Genomic DNA, 22,481 nt, shown 5'->3' with positions numbered 1-22,481 from the left:
TGGCAACTTTAAGATGTGTGGACTCCGAATCCCAGAATTGAAATCCACACACCTTAAAGTTGCCAAGGTTGAGAAACACTGCCCTATACTGTTGTACAAAAGCGTGGGTGACACTCAACTTTCCCCACTCTTGTCCTATGCATCTTATCTTTTTCGGCAAACTCACTACATTCTTCAACAAACTTAGGCACCCATAATCCAACTGAAGAGCCTTCCACAGCAGAATGCCCAATATGCGGGAAAAAAAGGTGGTGCCCAAACGTTAGCCACAAAACCTAATAAACCCAAAAGGAAATAAGCCTCACTAAATAAACAAGCGTAGCCCAGAGGAACCCGGGGAGGGGGGGGCATCACACTGCCCGCATCTGCTTCCCCTACCCCAAGGACCGCCAAGGCGTCAGGAAAGGGCTTGTCTTCAAAGTGTCCAACGGAGGCGCTCCTCAGGGATGACAGCCGGAACGTTGGCTCCATCATATTAACTCTCAGCAGAAACCGGTGTAGTTTTTTAAAGGCGGGTGACGAGGACCGCTTGGAGAGCATCCAAGGCCTCACCTCTACAGCCACCCAGCTACCGGCGGCGTGATGTTCAGCAGTCGCCGCCAGGCGGGGGACACCGCAACCGCCTCAGCTCGAGGGCTGGCTCGCCTCATTTGCTCACAGCTCAGCAGGCAAGGGCGCGGCCCCCGCGCAGCCTCACTGCCGGCCCGCCCGCCCGCGCGCCGGCTCGCCCTCCCCCTCCCCTGCCATCCGCGCGACTCACCTCAGAAGGGTCTCGAGCGAGCTCTCGTGCTTGTCGAGCGAGCGCCCGAGCGCGCTCTTGCGCAGCTTGTTGAGCTCCTCGGCGGCTCGGCAATGTTCGGCCTGAGACTCTCCGCCCGGGTAGGTCTGCTGGATGAACTTGCAGAGGGGCTTTGCCAAGTCTACCTCCGAGGTTTTTTTTAGTTGCACTGTGATGAACGACGCCATCTTCTTCGTTCCTCTCTCGTTCACTTCTCGTTCCCACCCCCCACTACTTACTTTCCACCTCGGCTCGATGCTGCACCAGATAGTGCCTAACCGTTGTCCGCAACTCACTTCCTGGTTCTACGTAAAAGTTCTGGGTCTCTATGGTACTCTCAAACCAGCTGCGTCACGCTCACGCGCCCGCAGTCGCAGTGACCTGGCTCCGCCTATTCCCAAAGTTTTTTTCCGTAGCTCCACCCAATAGCCTTTTACTTACTTCTCCGGCTCCGCCCAGTATTTCGGAACGTCTCACTCCGTGAACTTCGGGTGTTTGGAAGTGGCTGGAGCGGAGGGGGCAGGTTAGGATCTTTTCTTAAGAAGGGTCCTCTCACATGTAACGCATTCCCTGTTAGTGGCCGATTTCATAGGGAGTCTGATCAGTGTAAATCCAAGGAAAGTTTCTGGTGCAGCGAAAGCAACAGCTTGTTGCCTTACCTTAAAGACGTAAGATAAGACTGCTATCCTGTATCTAGTAATCTGGGAAGAAATCTTGTTGAGGTGGATGGCGCTTTGGAGTGACTACAGATAGGACTGTGCAGCTCTTAAAACTAACTGTGGCGTACTTATTTTTTCCATCGTACACATTTGATGAAGTGGTCTCTCTCAATATAAAAATGTATATTATTATAATAACTAGGTAAGACCAACCACTGTGGTTTGTACATTGAGGTTCTTGTAGTTGATTTTGGGAGGGGGGGTGCCTTTGAGTCAGTGTTGACTCCTGGCAACTGCCTGGATTAGTCTCTGGAGTTTTCTTGGCAAAATTTTGAAGTGGTTTGCCATTGCCTCCTTCCTAGAGCTGAGAGAGAGTGACTGGCACAAGGTCACCCAGTTGGCTTTGTGCCTAAGGCAGGACTAGAACTCATGGTTTCTGGTTTCTAGCTTGGTGCTTTAACCACTACTCCAAACTGCTGAACATTATCTCATAAATCCATTCAATTGTAGCTTACAGGTAGTCCTTGCTATCCAACCATTCATTCAGCGACCATTCAAAGTTACACTGGCACTGAATGGACTTACGACCTAACCTGAAATTAGTGATCTGGGCCCTCGGCAATTGGTTTGCCCATATGACTGGTTGCCAAGAGCCCCACAATCGTGATCGCCATTTGCAATCTTCCGTGTTTTCTGCCAAGAACGTAGCTGGCAGGGAAGGTCGCACGCTGCTGCCGCCTGTTCAGAAGACTCCCTCTTGTCTCTGAGGGCTGCCTGAAAAACCTTTGTGCTGAAATTCAAGCAGGATTTTGGCATTGGGAGTTTAGCACACGGAGGACTCCCCATACCAAAATCCAAGCAGGATTTCAGCACAAAGATTTTCAGGGCTGCCTGAACATATCACCGTGCCAAAATCAGGCAGCCCTGAGATGAGAGGGAGTCCTCTCCACAGGCAGCAGCAGGCTGCCTGATTTTGGCATGGGGATATTTTCAGGGAGCCCTGGAAACCTTCATGCTCAAATCCTACTTGGATTTCAGCATGAAGGTTTTTCAGGCAGCCCCCAAACCCCCGTGTGAAGCTGTTACAGGCAGCTTATAAGAGCTTCATACGGGGCTTTGGGGACTGCCTGAAAAACCTACGTGCCAAAAATCCAAGGAGGATTTTCAGCCATGGAGGATGGGGGAGGGAGGGAGGGAGTGGGTGCGTGGGAGGGTCAGATCAGGTGCGTGGACCCGTACCGCACCCCTGTGCACCCAACCCGACCCACGCACCCCTGTGCACCCCCTCGCTCCCTCCCCCATCTTGCAGTGCCTGGTGCTTGCAACTTCCTGCCGGCTTCCCCACTGACTTGATTGTTGGAAGCCAGCAGGAAGTTGCCTTGCCTAACAACCGGGGCATTCACTTAATGACAGCAACCAGGACAGCCAGGATTGCGGTTGCTAAGCAATGCAGTCACATCATGTTTCACCTAACAACCACATCACTTAGCAACTGAAGTTGCGGTCCCAATTGTAGTCAGATAGCAAGGACCACCTGTACTCAGTAAATAGTTAAACAATTTTTAACTATTCTGGTTTAATATAGCTAAAGTACTTACTGTGCTGCTGAGTGGGCTGTTTAGAGCTATTGCACAATTCTGCTATGCCACCAGCACACACCTGGGTCCACTTCATAAGGAGAACAGCAGCAGAATAGTGGCAGCTGTGACTGACCAGGGCCTGGAGGGGAGTAGGTATTAACAAGCCTACTCTGATCCCACCCGCATGATTTTACACATTGTGCAGCTGTTGAATTCTTTCAGCTTTAGGAGGAAAACACTTATTTTAACACCAGTATAGCTAAGGATGACTTAAGGTCCCTTACATTATGGGGCAAGATGAAGGCAATGTTATGAGAATGCAATTGGAAAAAAGATGTTGCCACAACATATTCATACCATGGTTAGGTGCAAGTGGGGAAAGGGCCTAAGATTACATTTTCATTTTCCCTTGGGCTCTGCGTCAGGATGTTGTATAAACCATCAGTATATATCAATATGCCTTATGAATTATTGTGCCTGATGCTATAGGCGTTTTTTTTTTTAGTGATTTGTTGTATTTTTATTATTAATTTATTTTTTGTTATTTTTAATGTTACCTACCCAGAGTTCTTAGTGAATGGGTGGCCATAGAAATTGAATGTATAAGTAAATAAATAAAATTTGAATAATTGCAGCAAATGAGACTGTAGCTCAAGGAGACAACAGTGTAGTGGTAAAAACCAATGCATCCTTTAATATATTTTATTGAGTATAAACATTTAAATCAGGTTAAATCATCAATGTGGCAACATAAAGTATATCCTAATATTTCAAGTATTGTGTACAAATTGTCAATTTACCCAACAAGTTTGATGCAAATGTTAATATTTCTGCATTCTAAATGATAAAGATTATGTCAGAACTCAGGGAAAAAGTCTAATGCACAAACTATAATAAGCAAGAAATACAACTGCAAAAGAAAAAATGTCTTAAAAGAATAATGCTTGGACTGGTAACAATTTGGCTACAACTTTCTGTTGATTAACAGCAATTGTCTATCCCTACCATCACCAGAATTCACCACCACAAACATAAAACAACACGCACACACTCATTTTACTCTGGGGTAAGGTATTCCAAAGCATCAGCACATCCACAGAGAGGGCTTGCCTTCTGGTTCACAATGCCTTCATCTCCCAAATATGATATGGTTCCATAATAAGTGTTTTTCTTTTTTTTCTTTCAAAGTTTATGTCCTCTTCAAAAGCCTACAGGAGCAGGGTGTGTATGAGCTTGTGATTCATCTTAATTAAATAATTATTTTCTTGCCTAAATGTTTCTTGTAATGGCACTCATCCCTTCCATTTGTTACAATATGAGTTAGCCTTGTGGAACGACTGGTAATAGAAATCTATCAGCAAGTTTGAATCCAGTGAGGGAGTATTGTTCCTGTTAATATTATTGTTATGCTATAACACTATTTAAAGTGTTACAGAACACATTAACATGTAAACTTGTACATATTTGTTTTTCTGAATTTCATGCTCCTTGCTGAGCACCTATGTAAATTAATCTTTAGCTGTATAGGATAGTTTTATAATTATATATTTATATTTTGTATTAGCTTATTATTATATTGTGTTTTTTTTCTTTTTTGATTTGTTTGTTTTCCTGCTGTATGCTGCCCAGAGTTACACTGAGTTGGGCAGCCTTATAAATCTTAAAAATAAATAAATAATAAAATTACATCACATATGATTATTCCGTTCTGATCATATAAATTTATGGTGCTTATTGCCTAGTATTACTTTTTTAAATGAATCATTGCATCAATGAATCCAAGTATTTTAAGCAGCAGGATTGGAACACTTGCTGAAGGTATGAGTTGAGATTCAGTTTCTTATGCCATGATTATTAAAAGAGAATTTGGTCAGAATAAGTCCTGTTCAATTGATAGTTACCAGTTCTTCAGATCTTATCCTAATGATTTCCTCTATCTGATGACCCCCAGTTGTCATTTCCCATTATCCAAATCACTGTGGCCAAAGCTTGCGAAAGATGGGAGTCAAAGTCCTGCACCGGAAGAACCAGGTTGGAGATTTTCAGAAAAAAGCAGCAGCAAGAGAGATTGTATGAAAACTTCATTTTATATCACATCAGTTCACAGTGTTTAATTAATTTTGTTACATTTCTTTCAATCTAAGAAAGGGGAAGCTCCTGAAATGAGGTCAGAGCATCCATGACGTTAATCTGTGACTCGTTCATCAACACAAACTGACAATACTTCATCTGGATGGAAACTATTAATAGAGTAGATGGAACTTTGATATTAGGCTGATATTAGGATGTTGTTAGAATATGATATTTGAGTACTTTATGATGAAATGTTTGGTGTTTGTGTTTTAGACACAATCCTGCAATCCTTAAGTATTCTATATATAATTCAGAAAAATCAATGAAACTTAACAAGATTCCTGGTTCAGTAAAGTTTCAGTAAGGCATCTTCGTTCAATATATGTAACTCTTAGGAATGCCTAATTTAAAGTTTTCATTTCCAAATAGTAATACGTTTATTAAAGATGTTCACAAAAGACCAAAAAAAGGGGGGGGGGGCTGTTCCAAGTCCAGAACAAAACAGCTCCACTCAGAATGTTTTCTCAGAATCTAGGAAATAAGTATGGGTTACATGGCATGACAATTAAGTGGGATACATAGCTGGCTCAAAAATCATTGTGGGTCATTCCCATTAATTCTGATCCCATTGCAATTCAATTGTTGATCATTTAAAATCCATTGTGTGGCTTCATAGTTGTCATATGATTCCCCAACTTCCACTGCTTACTTAAAATGTAAGTAATTTACTTACTAGCATTTAGCAGAATGATCATTTGTTTTCGGATAGTTTCTTCTGAGTATTTTAAATATAGCAACTTAATGTATCACCATGTGAAACAGCCAACTACAGTTTTGTTGATTCCAAAATATTTCAACGGCTACCTAGAGAAGGCTAAATGCGGAGGCATACGTATTATCCATATTCACTCAGCAATGGTAGTTGTTTGGTATTGGCACCTTGGACCATTTCATTCATGTATGCAAGGTAGTATTTTCTAAAAATATAAAATCCAACATACCAAATGTTATATGAGCATTTATTGGAACAGTGGAGGAAAGCATCTGGGGCCAAGGTGCTGTCCTAGATTATGGTGCAAAGAATATTTAGCAATACCTTAGTATGTATACCAGGCTTTATAAAATACCTACACAGGCCACCAGAGGGTATCCCCGTGCAATCAGGAAAAAATATATACTCTGTGCCAAGAAAAGCAAAGAATATTGGCATTATGTAGGTGTCCAGGAATTCAGTGTCAGCTTAAATGCATGTCAAGATGTTAATACATACAGAATAACTGAAATCATGCTAGCTTTATATTCATTGCTTCTTCCAGACCAAGCAAAACACAGGATGAAACTTCCTTCTTCCACGCATTTATTTCCTTCATTGTTACTCAATTATTACTGTATCTGATGTTCCAATACAAAGATTTGTAGTGCACAGCATTATTTATAAGACAGTAGTAAACTTAAATTAAATACTTTTTCTATGTTTTTCCAAAAGGGTTTATGGCCTCCCTGATATATTTTCAACAACAGAAAAGTGTGATCATGGCAGATCATTGTAAAAACTATTCCAATCTAAACATTAACATTTAAGTTAAAGCCATCTTTCAGCATATGGTAATTCTTATAATAGAAATTATTGTTCACCCATTTTTGTGCAGAATATTGTCCAATACTGCCCAAATCTAAATGGAAAAATCACAGCAGCCATTCAGACGTTCTTGTGGACAAGGAGAATTGAAATGGAGCTGTATAAGAGCTTTCTGTTCTTATAAAACAGTGCTGTTACATAACTCCCCTTTATTTTAGTGGAGCAAAGCTATTTCAGATTCTTTCATTATGCTTAGTATCCATGGCTATATTAATATAAAAAAAGGTAAAGTCTGCAAGTCAAGTTTGATCACTGAGGACTTTTTGGAACATTTCTCTGGTTTCCTTGGCCAAAGTACTAAGGTACTTTGCCACGGCTTTCCACAATTTTTTTATTGTGGGCTCAAGCCCAGACCCTGGTCAGCAGGCCTACAGAGGCTCGGGCTTTCGGCTGCTGCTGATAAATGCCAGGTTGGTCAATAATAAGGCCCCCCTTATTCACAACTTTATTGAGGAGGAGCAGGCCGACCTGGCATGCATTACCGAAACCTGGCTGACACCAGAAGGGGGCGTGTCCCTTTCGGAATTGCATCCAGCTGGGTTTAGGGTTTGGCACCAGCCGAAACCCCAGGGCAGGGGAGGATATGTGGCAGTTGTCTTCCAGGAATCTCTGCTGGCCTTCAGGGGCTCTGCTCCACAAGTTGCTGGAAGTGAGACCCTGTTCCTGAGGTCGGGCACACGGGATCAGTTGGGAGTGTTGCTTTTGTATCAGCCTCCCTGCTGCATAGCAGCCTCCCTGCCTGAGCTGCTGGAGGCCATCTCAGGGTTGGCAGTGGAGTTCCCCAGGCTTATGGTCTTGGGGACTTTAATCTGCCATCCCTGGGTTTGGCCTCAGAGGCGGCTTAGGAGTTCATGGCTACCATGGCGGCCAAGAACCTATCCTAGGTCATCCATGGCCCAACTCGGGACAGTGGTCACACTCCAGACATGGTTTTCTTGTCAGAGCAGTGGTAGTGTGATCTGGTGGGGATTTCATATTATCCCCTCTGTCATGGTCAGACCACTCCCTGGTGGCCTTGAGATTCTCCTATGCTGCCTCCCTCTGCAGGGAGACGGGACCCGTTTGAATGGTCCACCCCCGGCGACTGATGGACCTGCAAGGGTTCCAAAGGGAGCTGGGGGTTGTTCCTGAGGCCTTGCTGCACGGTCCAGCGGAGACCCTGGCCGCAGCCTAGAATAAGGAGGTGGCTGGGGCCTTGGACAGGATCACGCCTGTGCGGCCTCTCTTGGCCTATTGCCCCCGGCACTCCCTATGGTTTACGGAGGAGTTAAGGGAGCTGAAAAGGGCTAAGAGACATCTTGAGCGCCACTGGTGGAAAACTAAAGATGAGTCCGACCGAACATGGGTTAGAGCCGCTATTAAGGCCTACTTAGCAGTGGTAAGGGCAGCGAAATGTCATTATTTCTCCGCTTTTTTTGCATCCTCAGAGTGTCGCCAGGCAGCCCTGTTCAGGGTCACTTGGTCCCTCCTGGGTAGGGAGGGCTTGGAGGACTCTCTACAGGGCCATGCAGAGGAATTTGCTGAACACCTGACAGATAAAATTGCTAAGATTCTTTCTCAGTTGGAGGCCAAGCGTGAGGTGGGTTCAGTGGAGATGCCCAGGGAGGATTCTTACCCAGTTATCTGGGAATGGTTTGATCCACTTGGCCCTGAGGAAGTAGACAGGGTCCTCGGGGCTGTTAGTGTGGCTACCTGTATTTTGGATCCTTGTCCCTCCTGATTGGTTAAAGCCACCAAGGAGGTGACTTTGGGGGAGTACTGGCAGTGGTCAATTCATCCTTGCAGGAGGGGGTGTTCCCGAAACCTTTCAAGGAGGCTTTGGTCTGCCCCCTCCTCAAGAAACCATCACTAGATCCCACCCTTCTGGACAATTTTCATCCAGTCTCCCACCTTCCCTTTCTAGGACAGGTGGTGGAAAAGGTGGTTGCGCGGCAGTTTCAGATGTTCCTGGAGGAAACGGATTATCTGGACCCCTATCAGTCAGGTTTCAGGCCTGGTTATGGGACAGAAACAGCATTGGTCGCACTTGTGGATGATCTCTGGAGAGAATGGGATGGGGATAGTGCATCCATCCTTACTCTTCTTCACCTCTCAGCGGCTTTCGATACCATTGATCATGGTATCCTTTTGGGTTGGCTGCAGGAGTTGGGACTGGGTGGCACAATGCTGTGCTGGTTCAGCTCCTTTCTCCAAGGCCGAACCCAAACGGTGTTGATAGGGAGCGAGAGGTCCAACCCACGGCCCCTACTTTTTGGGGTGCCTCAGGGTTTGGTGCTCTTGCCGCTCCTATTTAACATCTACATGAAACCGTTGGATGAGATCATCCAGCGCCATGGGGTGAGGTATCATCAGTATGCTGATGATACTCAATTATATATCTCCATCCCAGGTGACCTAAGTGATGCTGTGGCTATCCTTTCGCAGTGCCTGGAGGCTGTAGGGGCCTGGACGGTGGACAACAGGCTTCAACTGAATCCTGGTAAGATGGAGCGGCTGTGGGTACAGGGAGCCTCAAGATCTAAGAGTTTATGATCTTTAGTTCTTGATGGGGTTGCACTACCCCAGACAGACCCAGTGCGTAATCTGGGGGTCCTCCTGGACTCATGATTTCTGTTCGAAGAGCAGGTGGCAGTCGTGGCTAGGAGGGCCTTTGTGCAACTTCATGTTTATGGCAGTTACACCCCTTCCTCGATCAGGAGGCCTTCCGAATGGTCACTCATGCCCTGGTCACCTCCCGGTTGGATTACTGCAATGCGCTCTACATGAGGCTACCCTTGAAGAGTATCCAGAAGCTACAACTGGCACAGATACCACGGTGCGGACAGTTCTGAATGTCCCCAGGGGATCACACATAACACCGCTGTTATGCGAGCTGCATTGGTTGCTGGTTTGCTTCCGCTTTGTTGGTTATCACCTTTAAAGCCCCTCATGGCACAGGACCAGGTTATCTGAGGAGCTGTCTCACCCGTTATATCAGCCCGCCCCACTCGGTCTGGCAGAAGGGGCATGCTACAGACCCCACCAGTCAAGGAATTTCAACTGGTGGGATCTAGAAAGAGGGCCTTTTCTGCCATGGTCCCCGCTCTGTGGAACAACCTACCTCCTGAGGTGTGGTGTACCCCTACTCTCATGACCTTCAGGAAGAGTCTGAAATCCTGGCTATGCCAGATGGCCTGGGGGCTGGATAGGGGCTTGCATCAGTGGAAGTGGCTTGTTGGATAATTGATTCTGCCCCCCCACTGTCATCTTGAATGTTTTTAGTTTTTTATGTATAGGGTTTACTTTATAGCTTGACCTTTTAATTGATGAATCAATTTTAATTAATTAATGTGTATTTTTTTAATTGTTTGTGCGTTTTAATTGTGAGCCACCCAGAGTTACCTGTTGGGGGAGATGGGTGACATACAAGTTTAATAAATAAATAAATAAATAAATAAATAAATAAATAAATAAATAAATAAATTTTATTTTTTTACTTAGCCTATAGCCTTTGGATTTCCTGGTTGGTCTCCTATCCAAGTACTGATCAGGCCTGACTCGGCTGAACTCTTCAAGAGCAACCAAAGGTGGCTAGGTCATGAGAATTTTAAGGGATATCAGTAATAAGCATCTAGACTAAAACAGTGGATTCATCTTGAATACATGGCCAATGAGTCTATCTATATAAATCAAGCTTTTCTTCCTTTTGATACTCTGTTATTTGGAGTTTGTTTTTTATAAATTCACTTGGTCACACACAGCTGCCTTTGGGCATAAAATGGCTCATTGTCAAAAACAAGCTATGTCTTACAGCAGGACTGTATATCCCATAGAAATAGAAATAGTTTAAATTATAGCAAATTCAAGGGGTCAATAATAATGTTAGTTTGGATGTGGAAGAGGGCCACCCACAACTCGGCTAATGATTTCTACATATACATTAGAATTTCTAGGTATGCAAAAGTATTACAGATTTACAGAAACTCAAAAGAAATTTAAATAGCTAAATACAAAGTACTTGTGAGTATATAGATAACAATTTAGTGTACACAAAGAGTTTGAAAAATGGTCTAAATTAGGAATGGGAGCTTTATGTCCCCCTAGATACTGCTGAATAATATGAACAATATCATATTATAACATATAACAAGAATTATAGTTTGCAACATCTGGGGAACCACAGGTTTCCATTCCCAAATCTAAACCAACCAGAAGCCAATCAGACTCTGGGGTTATGTTAGTTATATCTATGGTTGAGTACAGTGGTGACAACAAATACATGGTTACTGTTCAAAACACAGAGAGAGAGAAAGACAGTTCATATATACTGAACTACAGGTAGTTCTCAGATAATGACGGTAATTGGGACTGAAAGTTCCATCACTAAGTGACGTGGTTGTAAAGTACAACATCACGTGACCATATCACTTAGCAACAGAAATTTAAGCACTTCCAGTTGCTGTTGATAAGCAAATTGCTGCAGATCATTTAGTGAGGACATCACATGGTTGCCATTTGTAGCCTCCTGCCAGCTTTCTCATTGACTTTGCTTATAGGAAGCCGGCAAAGAAGGTTGCAAATAGCAATCACATGATCACAGAGATGCTGCGACTGATTTAAGTGCAAGACCTGGTAGTAAGTACCACTTGCTCAGCACCATCATAAGTTCAAACAGTCGCTGAACTAGTGGTTGTTAAGCGAGGACCACCTGAATACCTGTAAGGCAGTATGGAGAAGGTGAATGGAATTAGGGTTCAGGGGATGTGTACCATGAAATTATAAATTTCCTACTATAGGTGGAGTCCTTGGGGTTCTCTGAACCTGGTTGTTTTCTTGCAAACATTTAGTTACCTGGCTAGGTAACATCTTCAGTGCTAGAACAGAGTGGGGTTTGTTCTCTGTTTATATACAGTGGTTGGCCCTGTCAGTATTGGTGGCTTTTTTTTTCTGGTAGTTCCTTGATTAGGGTATTGTTTACTGCTTATTGTTTGTCTGGTGTTAATCTTGGTATGGGTGATAATTGCTGGTGAGGAGACACTCTGGTCTTTTTGTTTCCTTTTTATTGTCTCTTTTGAATAATGTGTAGATGTTGTTTATCTCTATGTGCCTGTTGATGGCTAACTTATCTGAATACCAAGCTTCCTACTATATGGAAATCATTCAGTGTTATATCAGGGTCTTCTTCCATACCATTCCACAATATGGTCAGATGGAACTGTTCAATGCAACCTATTTTAAATTAAAATAACTGCTGTAGCCTAATACAACTGGGAGATAACAAGGTAGGGAAAAGTGCTCTAATGCTAAAGCTAAATAACAAAGTAGGAGAAAGCCTCAAAGAAGGAAAAATGGGATCCTTGAACCCAGCATTTCTTAAACCTTTTGCTCTCAGGACCCCTTCCCACTTTTAAGAATTATGGAGGACCCCAAAAAAGCTTTTGTTGTATGGGTTACATTTATCAATATTTACCGTATTAAAAAATAGAATTAATGCATTTGTAGACTATTTATTGAATCATGTAAAAATAACAATATAAAACTAATTAGATATTAACATAAATAAAATGTTTTTCATGAAAAAAACTATATTTTTAACAAATAAAAAATGAGAAGAGTGACATTATTTAAAATCTTTACAAATATCCAATATCTGGCAAATAATTTTGATTTCACAGACCCCTGAGAAGGGGGACACCCAGGGGTCCTTGGACCACACTTTAAGAAACACTGCTTTAACCTATTCCTATTCATGAAACTTCCCCTGAACAGGAACACTCTTCCAAGGAGCTGGGAATAAACTATAATACTGTATTGCAGTTCCCACTTGTTTTCCTCTCTTTACTACATATTTTAGAACATGATGCTACATGTCGTAGTAGTAGTACTAGTTAATATTCTAGCATAATTTGGGCGTGTGCAGAACGAACAGGTTTAGTATGAATTTCAGGTTAGAAATACATGTTGTGGAAGTCATTTTAGTTAAATTCACTGCTTCATTGTTGTAATACTGGTCTTTATCAGAGAATCTATTAATCAGCAGAATTACCTCAGATTCTGATTATGCTTTTGCAAACATTTAGGATCATAACACTATGCTCCTAATTTAAACATTGTGATGGAAAAATAATAAAGCTACAAACTCTCCCCCCTCCCCTCTGCCTCCCCTGTTGCAAAACTCTTTCCCCCATTTCCCCCACTAGCATAAAATACAATCGGCCCCAGGCTACTGTGGCTGACCCAAGAAGGATCATGCTTCTGTTGCCAAAATAGTCCTCTTAACACTATCATGCAAAAACAATGGGAAGACCATCACTGTCTTCTTGAAGATTTGTCCAGGGGGCAGCCTCAGTGAGGAAACCTTTGTTAATAAGGTGAGAAACCTCAGAACTCCATTCCTATTAAGCATGTGCCTGCTTTTCTTAAGGTTCTATTCTCCTTAACAATGGACTCCTTAACTTGGCTGTCTTGTTACAGAAGTGTGGATTTTGTTTAGAAAAACACTTTTTCCCTGTTTAATACCTATCCAAAACTTGCCCGCGAATCAGATCCCTCATATTTCCCATCTCTCAACCCCAAAGTGTATACAAATTCTGCCTTTCTATTGTTCGGGGTCCCTCTTTCTTGGAAAGCAGGCATATATATAAAGAGTATATATGTAGATTGAATAAAGAGCTGGCAACTTCTCAGCACTGTGCTTTCTTCAGCAAAAATTCCACGACAACATACATGCTTAATAACATCTAAATAAATGTCAGGAAAACATAAAACAAATTTAAAAAACATTTGCTTGGCAAACAAGTCTTTAAAAAGATTTCCAAAAGAACTTTATTTTCCATCCTTATATTTTCCCAACCAGAATAAAAATTATTAAGGACTTATGACAACCTAGCAGAATTCGTTACTTAAGGAAAAGGATCGGAAATAATTATGCAAAGCTACATCTGTATTCAGACAATCCTCTGAATACACACAAGAGAGAAGTAGTCAGATCATATTCATGTCTATGCAATTTTATGTAAAGTCTGAAGGTGACCTTATACATCCAAGAAATGGAAAAAGAAGTCTACAATATACAAAATTAAAACAGCCGATACTATCAACTGATAGTGTTTTTTGTGTGTGCGCCTTCAAGTCAGTCATGAATCCTGGTGATTGCTTGGATTAGTTTCTGTAGTTTTTTTTGGCAAGATTTTCAGAAGTGGTTTTGGGGCTGTTTGTGTATTGGGGCTGTTTGTGTTTTAGGAATTTCCTGTGTTGCTCCAGCTTGTTCTGGTTTGGTTAGATATGTGACTAGTTAAAAGTTGAACTATAGTACCCTTTGCCTCATTATAATAGTAAAAAACACCCCCCTAGGAGTAAACATGAGATACTAACGAGCCCCCCTCATAGCTTATTATGAGGTACACGGTTGTAGTAAGCATGTGCATGATGTAATTCACCCATGGATTTGTTTTAGCTAATAAGAATTGTGATGAATGTTACCTGCTTAGTGAAATGTATAAAAACCTTTGGACAACACCCCTTTGCGTGCTCAATTTGGATTTTGGTCCCAAGTGTGCCTCTTTACTTCTGTACAGAAATAAAGTGTGAAAGCCTTCCCTCTACTCTGTGCATAACTGGGCCCTCACTCACAGTAGGTAAAAACATCTCCCAAACAGTTGGTCACCATATGGCCAACAGTTTGTCATTGCCTCCTTCCTAGGGCTGAGAGATAGTGACTGGACTGGACCAAAGTCACCCAGTTAGCTTTGTGCCTAAGGCAGGACTAGAACTCACTGTTTCCAGCCCACTGTTCAACACCTGACCACTACAAATATGCAAAAGGAAGTAGTTCAAGCCTGGAACAGGCTAATCTGAGCATGCAGGGATGGTTTGTGCATTTCCAGAAGCATATTACCTGGAACTGAAAATCGTACATAGCATTCTGGATATGGTTCATTCTGTAACACCATGAATCTCTCCCTACTATGGGCAATTACGCTTCTGGAAGTTTACTTACTTATTTAAATGTATTTATTTATATTAATTTCACTAGGCTTATATGCTCCTCCAGTCATTTACAGACCCTGAAACAGCTATAAAATTAAAAGCTAAACATGACATATAGTAATATAATAAATAATATCCTAAGCCCTGAGGAACAATCATAACAATCACTTTCCAGCAGAGACTAAGACAACTTCTGAAGGCCCATTGAAACAGCCAGGTCTTTAATGGCTTTATAAAAGACTGTTTGATATCAGGAAGAATGCTCCAGAGAAGGAAGGCAGCAACTGAAAAGGGCTGATACTAAGGATACCTTTAGATGACATTCCCCAAGGGTCAGGACCTAGGGTGAGCATTCTCTTCCACATTTCAGAAGATGGGCAGAGATCACTGGGAGAAGGCAGTCCCATCAATATCCAGGTTCTCAGCCATGAAGGGCTCTAAAGGTGACAACACTGAATTCTACCTGGCAACCGGTACAGTTCTACAAGAGGTGATCTACATGAACAAATCAACTAATGCACATTATTGCTCAAACTGCTGCATTCTGGACCAATTGCAGATTCCAGGTGAAGACAGCCATATATTGGGAAATTAGGATGGCTATCAGAGAATAATTGCAAAATGTGGACTACTGTACTAGGTAGAAGGAAAGACATACAGAAAACTCTAATGTACAAGTACTTCCTTTTATTAAGGGAAATCTTCACTGCTTCCTCAAATTCCATGAAAAATTACTTCCAGTCTAGTTTCTTACGAAGTTTCAGAAATCAGCAGAAAATGTCCCTTGATAAATACAGTGGTATGCAAAGTTATGAACGCCCCTCCTTACGAATTTTTCGAGATACAACCAGCTCCGGCCCCAAAAATTTACCTCGACTTGCGAACTCTGCCTCGAGTTACGAACCGGATCCGCGGCCATTTTCCCTGCTGCCACACGGTCGCGGCTTCCTGTGGGCGAGATCGCGGTAGCAAGGAGACGTTCGGTGAGGCTTGTGGTGTGTTTTGTGGCGTTTGGAAGGTGTGTGGTGTGCTTGTCAGCATGGCTCCAAAGAAAATGCAGAGCAGGCTTGGCAAGAATAAGGCTTTGAAGAAAAAAGTGACGATCAAACTTAAGAAGGACATTATAGAAAAGCACAATCGTGGTATTCGTGTGACTGATCTGGCCTTGGAGTACAAGATGGCGAAGTCGATCATCTCGACTATTTTCATGTTTTTGTGGTTTAAAAATAAAATGCATATGTTTCAGAACTGTTTAACGGTATGTATTTACATTGAACCTTATGGGGGAAATTTGCCTCGTGGTGCGACCAAATTCGGAGGGCGGGTTAGCCATATTTACATTGAACCTTATGGGGAAATTTGCATCGTGGTGCGACCAAATTCGGAGGGCGGAACGGATTAACCGTATTTACATTGAACCTTATGGGAAAATTTACCTCGGGTTGCGACCAACTCGAGTTGCAACCAGAGTCACGGAACGGATTAAGTTCGTAACTAGAGGTACCACTGTAGATACATGGAGCCCATGGATGGAAACCCTACAGTCAAAGGGAGTGCAGGAAATTCTCAAAAATAAATACTGTAAGCAATTACAGTGAAAAAATAATAATGGATTGGTTAAGAAATCATTTTAGATACTTGCAAAGGTTTTGACTCAGCTAATAGTTACAAGGAATTTGTACAGAAAATGGAAGATGGGTGTAATCACCAGGAAGTACAACAGCAAGTAGCTAAAATCTGTGGAAAGAGAATTAACCTAAAGATGAAAGAAACTTAGGCTTGTAAAGGAAACTAAAAGCAATTAAAAAAAAACCTGTTTTTTTTTCAGTAGTAAGAGGTAAGCCCACTGCTAGGAGAAGATAGTAAGATAATAATAGGCGACAGGGAGAGATCAGAGTTTTTCAGCTCCTATTTTGCTACTATCTTCTCCCCACATGTTCCAATAGAACTAAACAGAACAATTGACAAAAGGAGCAAGTGCCACTTTAAGGTAAGTAAAAAGATTATTATGGGGTACCTGGTTATCATGAACAAGTTTAATTCTCCAGGACCAGAACAGTTATACCCAAAAGCCTTGAAGGAGCTTGCATATGTCATTTCAGAGCCCCTTTCTGTGATCTTTGTGAACTTGCAGAGGATGAGCCAGAGGACTGAAGGTTACTTGTTGTTTCTTCTGTCAGAAAAGTGAAAAAACAAGACCCAGGGGGCACCAATTAACTTGATGTCAATACCAGGCAAAACTCTGGAACAGTTAGATGTGAATATTTAGAAAAAATGCATTGCTTGGCAAGAGCCAGCATGTGGTTTATCAATAATAAATCATGCCAATCCAAATTGATCTTCTTGTTTGACAGAGTGACCACTTTAGTGGTTGCCAGGAATGTGACGCATACAATGTACCTTGTTTTTAGCGAACTATTTGATGAAGTCTTACATGAGATTCTAAGACGGCAAAATATAGATTGAACTATGCTACCATTATATGAATATCAAGCTGGTTGAACAATTGTACCCAATAAGATTATATCAATGGCTCTGAATCTAATTGGAAGAAAGTGTCAAGGGCCCATACCAAAAGTCTCCATTCTAGGCCTTGAGCTATTCAACATTTTTATAAATGACTTGGATTGGATTAAGGGTTAAAATATATGCTTATCAAATTTTCATATGGTACAAAAATGGGGAGGTAGCAATCACCTTAGAGAACAATATCAAAATTCAGGAGAATCTTGACAAGCTGGAACATTGGGCCAAAACTAGCAAAGGAAATGTCAGTAGGGACAAATGCAAAATCTGACTATTGGTTAAGACAATTAAGGACATGAGTATAGGATAGAGGGGACCATACTAGGCAGCAGCATGTGCAAAAGGGATCTGGATGTTTTGAAGGATTACAGCAGTGTTTCTCAACCTCAGCAACTTTAAGATGTGTGGACTTCAGGGAATTCTGGGAGTCAAAATCCACACATCTTAAAGTTGCCGAGGATCTGGATGAAACGGATTATCTGGACCCCTTTCAGTCGGGATTCAGGCCTGGATATGGGACAGAAACAGCATTGGTTGTGCCTTTTGATGATCTCTGGAGGGAGCAGGATGGGGGCAGTGCATCCATCCTTGCTCCACTTGACCTCTCCGCAGCCTTCGATACCATCGACTATGGTATCCTTCTGGAACGGCTCCAAGGGTTGGGAATGGGGGTACTGTGTTTTCCTGGTTCACTTCCTTTCTCCAAGGCCATTTTCAGTCAGTGTTGATCAGGAGCGAGAGGTCCAACCTGTGGTCCCTGCTTTGCGGGGTTCCACAAGGGTCAGTGCTTTCTCTGCTCCTGTTTAACAACTACATGAAACTGCTGGGTGAGATCATCCATCACCATGGGGTGAGATATCATCAGTATGTTGATGATACTCAAGTTGTACATCTTTGCCCATGGTGAGTTAAGTGATGCTGCGACTGCCCTTTCTCGGTGCCTGGGGGCTGTTGAGGTCTGGATGGGAAGCAACAGGCCGAAACTGAACCCTGGCAAGACGGGGCTCCTTGGTTCTTGGAGATTTACCATCTTTGGCTGTGGATGGGGTTGTACTGCCCCAGATGAACCCAGTGGGGGTTCTTCTGGATTCACAACTCTTGCCTGGGGAGTAGGTAGCAGTCATGGCCAGGAGGGCCTTTGCACAACTGCGAGTTGTGTGCCAGTTACCCCCATTCCTGGACCATCGTGCCTTTCTCATAGTCACCCGCGTCCTAGTCACCTCCCATTTGGACTATTGTAACATGCTTTACATGGGGCTCCCCTTGAAGAGTATCCAGAAGCTTCAGTTGGTTCCAAATGCAGTAGCCCGCGTAGTTTTGCATAAGTCTAGATTTGTGCATGTGTTACCTCTTTTGTGGGAGCTGCATTGGTTGCCAATTTGCTTCCGGGTCCAATTCAAGGTGCTGGTTATCACCTGTAAAGCACCACATGGCTTGGGGCCTGATTATTTGAAAGACCGTCTTTCCCCAGTTACGTCTACTCAGCCCACCAGAGCAAGGAGGCAGGGTATGTAGCAGGTCCCATCTATGAGAGAAGTACATCTAATGGGACCACAAAAAAGGGCCTTCTCTGTGGTGGCTCCCTCCCTATGGAATATCATTCCCCCAGAGATAAGAGTGGCCCCCACATCAGTACATTTCTGGAACCTGAAGATGTGGTTTTGCCAGGGAGCCTAGGGACCCCAGGTTAATACGGAGCCAATCAAGTGGTTGATTTGATTGTGTTTGCAGCTGCCTGGGGGGGGGGGGGCAGAGGGGTTGATGGGCTTTTTGTATTGTGGATTTAATTTTGTTAGCCACCCAGAGTCAACTCAGAGTCTGTGAGTTGAACAGCCATATAAATTTGTTTAATAAACAAACAAACAAACAAACTATAAGAGCTATTCAGCTATGAAACAGACTGATTCAGCAAGTGGTAAACTCTGTTGGAGAGCTTGAAACAGAGTTGAGTGCCCCAATATCAGGGATGCTGGAGTCCTCAAAGGGCAGGGGGTTGGATAGATTATGTGGAGCCCTTGGGATTCTCTGAGCTTGGTTGTTTTCTTGCAGACATTTCATTACCCAACCAGGTAACATCTTCAGTGCTAGAAGGGAGTGGGGTTTGATCTTTGTTTATATACAGTAGCTTGCCCTGTCAGTGTTCTGAATTGATTTGAAATTCTGAATTGATTTGTTCTATGAACCATTTATTTGTTGCCCTAGCTAAATTTCCTCAGATTACAGGAAATTATTGAACCATGAACTGATCATGTGGGTTGCATCTGCACCCTACACTAGGCTAAAAAGTGGCTAGGTTACTTTGTAGTTCAGCATAATCTGCAAACAGTATGGCGGTTTAGCCTCACTTCAGTGGGGAATTTGCAAAACCTGAGTGGCTTCATCATTATACATGTGAACTGAGAGCAAGCTCTGTAGCCTCTGAGTTGTAGGGGACTCTTTTCTGGGCAAGACCATTGCAATATTCTCTGGACCAGATGTAGATTCTAACGATGCAAGATCCATTGAAACCAATGGGTTTGCACTTACCCAATTTGCACTTACCCAATTAAATTGCAGGACACCCAATTTAACTTACTTTGATTTCAATGGGCATAGCAGTAATATGCTAAATTCAGAGTCGGAGCCAAACCTCTGAAGCTGGTTTATACAGGGGAACTGAAAAGAATGCTGCATTACACCCGAGCGACTTACGACTTTTGTTTAGCCTTGCCTAGCTTGCAGGCGAAAGCTGCTCAGCTTCCTCCCTCTAGGCCGGGCACTGCAAACGGAGCCCTACCTGGGCAAGGTGTAAAGACCAGACCGTCCTCCTCCTCCTCCTTTCCCGTCTTGGCATAAGAACCACCGCTCACCTTATCACCTTCCATCGCAGCCCTCCACGGCTGTGAGGCGCAGCATAGCGGGTGCCTGCCGGTCTTCGGGCTCCTAAAACCGCAGGCCGCAGCTGCGTTAGGAAACCTAGGCAACCCGGTTACTGTTCTGCCTGGCAACAAGTAGGTCAAAGCAAGATCACAGCCGATAGGTCGAACCGGTCCCGGGAACCAATGGAGTGAGCACGAGCGGGACAGACGAGAACGTCGACCGCAAAGGATTTGGGGAAATGGAGTAATGGCTGTCTTGGCTCCTGTAGGATTCTTGGAACTCTAGGAGAGAAAGTGGAGAAATGGAATAAAAAGCCGATAAGGAAAGCCCTGGTAGTTATGCAGGGGGGAAAATAGCAACAAGACTTTTTTTAATACTGTATATATTTTTGGAGGAAATACAGCATCATAGGACATAGTTTGAATATAGTGTTACTCTATCAACTGCAGGGCATAATTTCTGTTCTCACTGGGTGTTAATGTTCGCAAGGAGAGATTATTTCGTAAGTCGCTTGGGTGTAATGCAACATTCTTGTCAATTCCCCTTAAACCTTTCTCTCTCTCGGGATTTCCCCCACAAACTACAATCACTGCCACAAACTCTGAGCACCAATGGGAACACGGAGCAACCTCGACAGCGGGTGCCTCGGTGCACTGCCTTCCCAGGAGGAAAACTATTTATTCCTGACAGCAGGAATTCATTTATATATTTTGCAAGAAAGGCTGAAATCAATAATTTCGTAGCTCTGCCCTTTTAATGCGTCGTTTTGTTGTTCTTAAATTATCTTTACAAAGAAAAATACTGGCACAATGATAGACTACTAAATAGATCTCGTCTTCCCTAAGGGTTGCGACGCCATTAGTCGAGCGCCGGGTTCTGAAATAAAAGAAGAGCGAGGACGCATGCGCACGCACCTCGTTTAAGGGAAGCCCTTGCAGGCGGTGAGTCGCAGGAAAGGTCTTTCGATGTGTGTGTGTGCGCGCGCGCGCGCGGATGCTCAGACATAGACCTAGAGTAGGCGTGAGAACGAAAGGGTGGATTTGGAAAAGGGGCGGGCCCCAATTTTGCGCATGTGCAGGAGTAGCGCTGGGGGTTCTTCGAAGGGCGAGTCGCTCAAAAGAAGCGACGCTAGTGGGTTGAGCCTGGTTGAGCGTGCCGAAAAGAGAAGGAAAAGGCGGGGTCTCCGTAGGGTGAGTGACGCCTCTGGTGTGTGGCTGGCTGGCTGGCTGGCGGTGGCTCGAAGTGGACGCAACTTCCACAGGACGGGCGGCCGTCGGTGCCTTGTGGTGGCGGAGGACCAGGACCAGCAGCCAGCTCGCTGATTCCGCTCTCAGATTCAGCCTCGCCCGGGGTCGGCGCGGACAGCATGAAAGTTCCGCCTTCGCCGCAGCCCCGACCCGGAGGCTCCAGCCGCTTCCTGCTTCCCCTGGCCAGGAGGAGCGGCCGCCGTTGCTCACTGCGGTGAGAGGCGGTGGGGTGGCCGGCGGCGCCCGAAGTCGGAGAGGTGCCGGCGGTATCTGCGGCATTTTTTGCCCAGCCCTGAGGGAGCGCTCCTAGCCTTGCATCTGCTGAAGTGCCTCGCCGTCCCTGCTGTCGGGAGGTTTGGGAGAGGGATTCTGGAAAAGCGGGAGCCGAGAAGACCTCGCCACCCTCTCTTAAACTCCTCCAACTAAGCCTTCCGTAGCTGTAGGGTACTTTCCTCCCCCAGAGCTTGCATCGCAACAGCAGCCCCCGGATACTTTGTACGGAATTTGTATGTCGGGCTCATGATGACTTAATGTTTTGCTTCCTCCAAGACTGGTGTTTTACTCTCTGGAATTTATCTTTTGCGACGGAAGGAAGACAAAAAATTCTCCCCCTCCCTGCTGATGGGCAGAAAACTTTCCTGAATCCCTTTCATTACAGTTTCTTGGGAAGTTTGCAATCCCCTTTCACCAAACATTAGAGACACATTAGAGTTTTATCAGGTTCGGTAAAGTTTGGGTCTAATAAACAATGGAGCATGGCAAGATGGATTATTTCTGTGACCAGGTACAACAAAAGGATGTGGGCCGCAGGTTGCAAGTGGGCCAGGAATTTCTGGAATATTTGAATGATCCCAGCATTTCTACTGATCTTGAGCAGGATCAGCAGCGCCTTGATAAAGTGATTGATGAATTAACAGGATGGGTTAACTCTAGTAATTATAAGGTAATGATAATTGTGCCTGATATAAATACAGTTCTAATTCATTTTAGATATTTGGGTGTTGCTCTTTTGCTAAGCTTTTTGTCAGTCAAGCAAATTGTTCAAAAATTAAATAGATTATGTTATAGTGTTTGTATCAATGTTATCCTTTTTGTAAAATTCAGTTTTGTTTAGCTTAGTAATGCTCAAATGTATATATTCAATAGACAAGA

General features: G+C 43.6%; 3 protein-coding genes across 15 annotated transcripts in view; 1 reads left to right on the top strand and 2 right to left on the bottom strand.

Moving 5' to 3' along the window:
- Positions 1-1,142, bottom strand: part of PDCD6IP (programmed cell death 6 interacting protein) — a 32,235-nt gene extending 31,093 nt beyond the window's left edge. For 2 of the 3 annotated variants that reach the window (XM_088150949.1, XM_088150951.1), the window contains exon 1: positions 761-1,142. In XM_088150949.1, the coding sequence (XP_088007075.1) occupies positions 761-966 (206 nt within the window). In that variant the 5' untranslated portion in view covers positions 967-1,142. Of the gene's footprint in view, positions 1-378; positions 539-760 lie in introns of those variants that run through there. The other variant, XM_088150952.1, reaches the window with a different exon arrangement.
- Positions 1,143-5,038: 3,896 nt separating this feature from the next.
- Positions 5,039-21,608, bottom strand: LOC112540422 (uncharacterized). The gene is made up of 4 exons (XM_088150572.1): positions 20,997-21,608; positions 20,000-20,363; positions 16,715-16,870; positions 5,039-15,779 (listed from the first exon to the last, which is right to left on the bottom strand). Exons 1-3 carry the CDS (start codon positions 21,606-21,608, stop codon positions 16,791-16,793), a joined length of 1,056 nt encoding a protein of 351 aa, XP_088006698.1. The 3' UTR covers positions 5,039-15,779; positions 16,715-16,790.
- The window catches only part of CLASP2 (cytoplasmic linker associated protein 2), a 136,981-nt gene continuing 135,766 nt past the window's right edge, over positions 21,267-22,481 (top strand). For 4 of the 11 annotated variants that reach the window (XM_088150939.1, XM_088150946.1, XM_088150942.1 and 1 more), the window contains exon 1: positions 21,269-22,272. In XM_088150939.1, coding sequence (XP_088007065.1) covers positions 22,078-22,272 — 195 coding nt within the window. In that variant the 5' untranslated portion in view covers positions 21,269-22,077. Of the gene's footprint in view, positions 22,273-22,481 lie in introns of all 11 variants that reach the window. The other 7 variants (XM_088150944.1, XM_088150940.1, XM_088150938.1 and 4 more) reach the window with 4 other exon arrangements.

This window comes from Python bivittatus, unplaced genomic scaffold, assembly GCF_059951505.1.
Source record: "Python bivittatus isolate LINGU-HERP-01145 unplaced genomic scaffold, Pbiv_v1 ctg000610_np1212, whole genome shotgun sequence".
Classification (NCBI taxonomy): domain Eukaryota; kingdom Metazoa; phylum Chordata; class Lepidosauria; order Squamata; family Pythonidae; genus Python; species Python bivittatus.
Note: the sequence above shows the minus strand (reverse complement) of the source record. Positions and strands in the feature narration are given on the sequence as shown.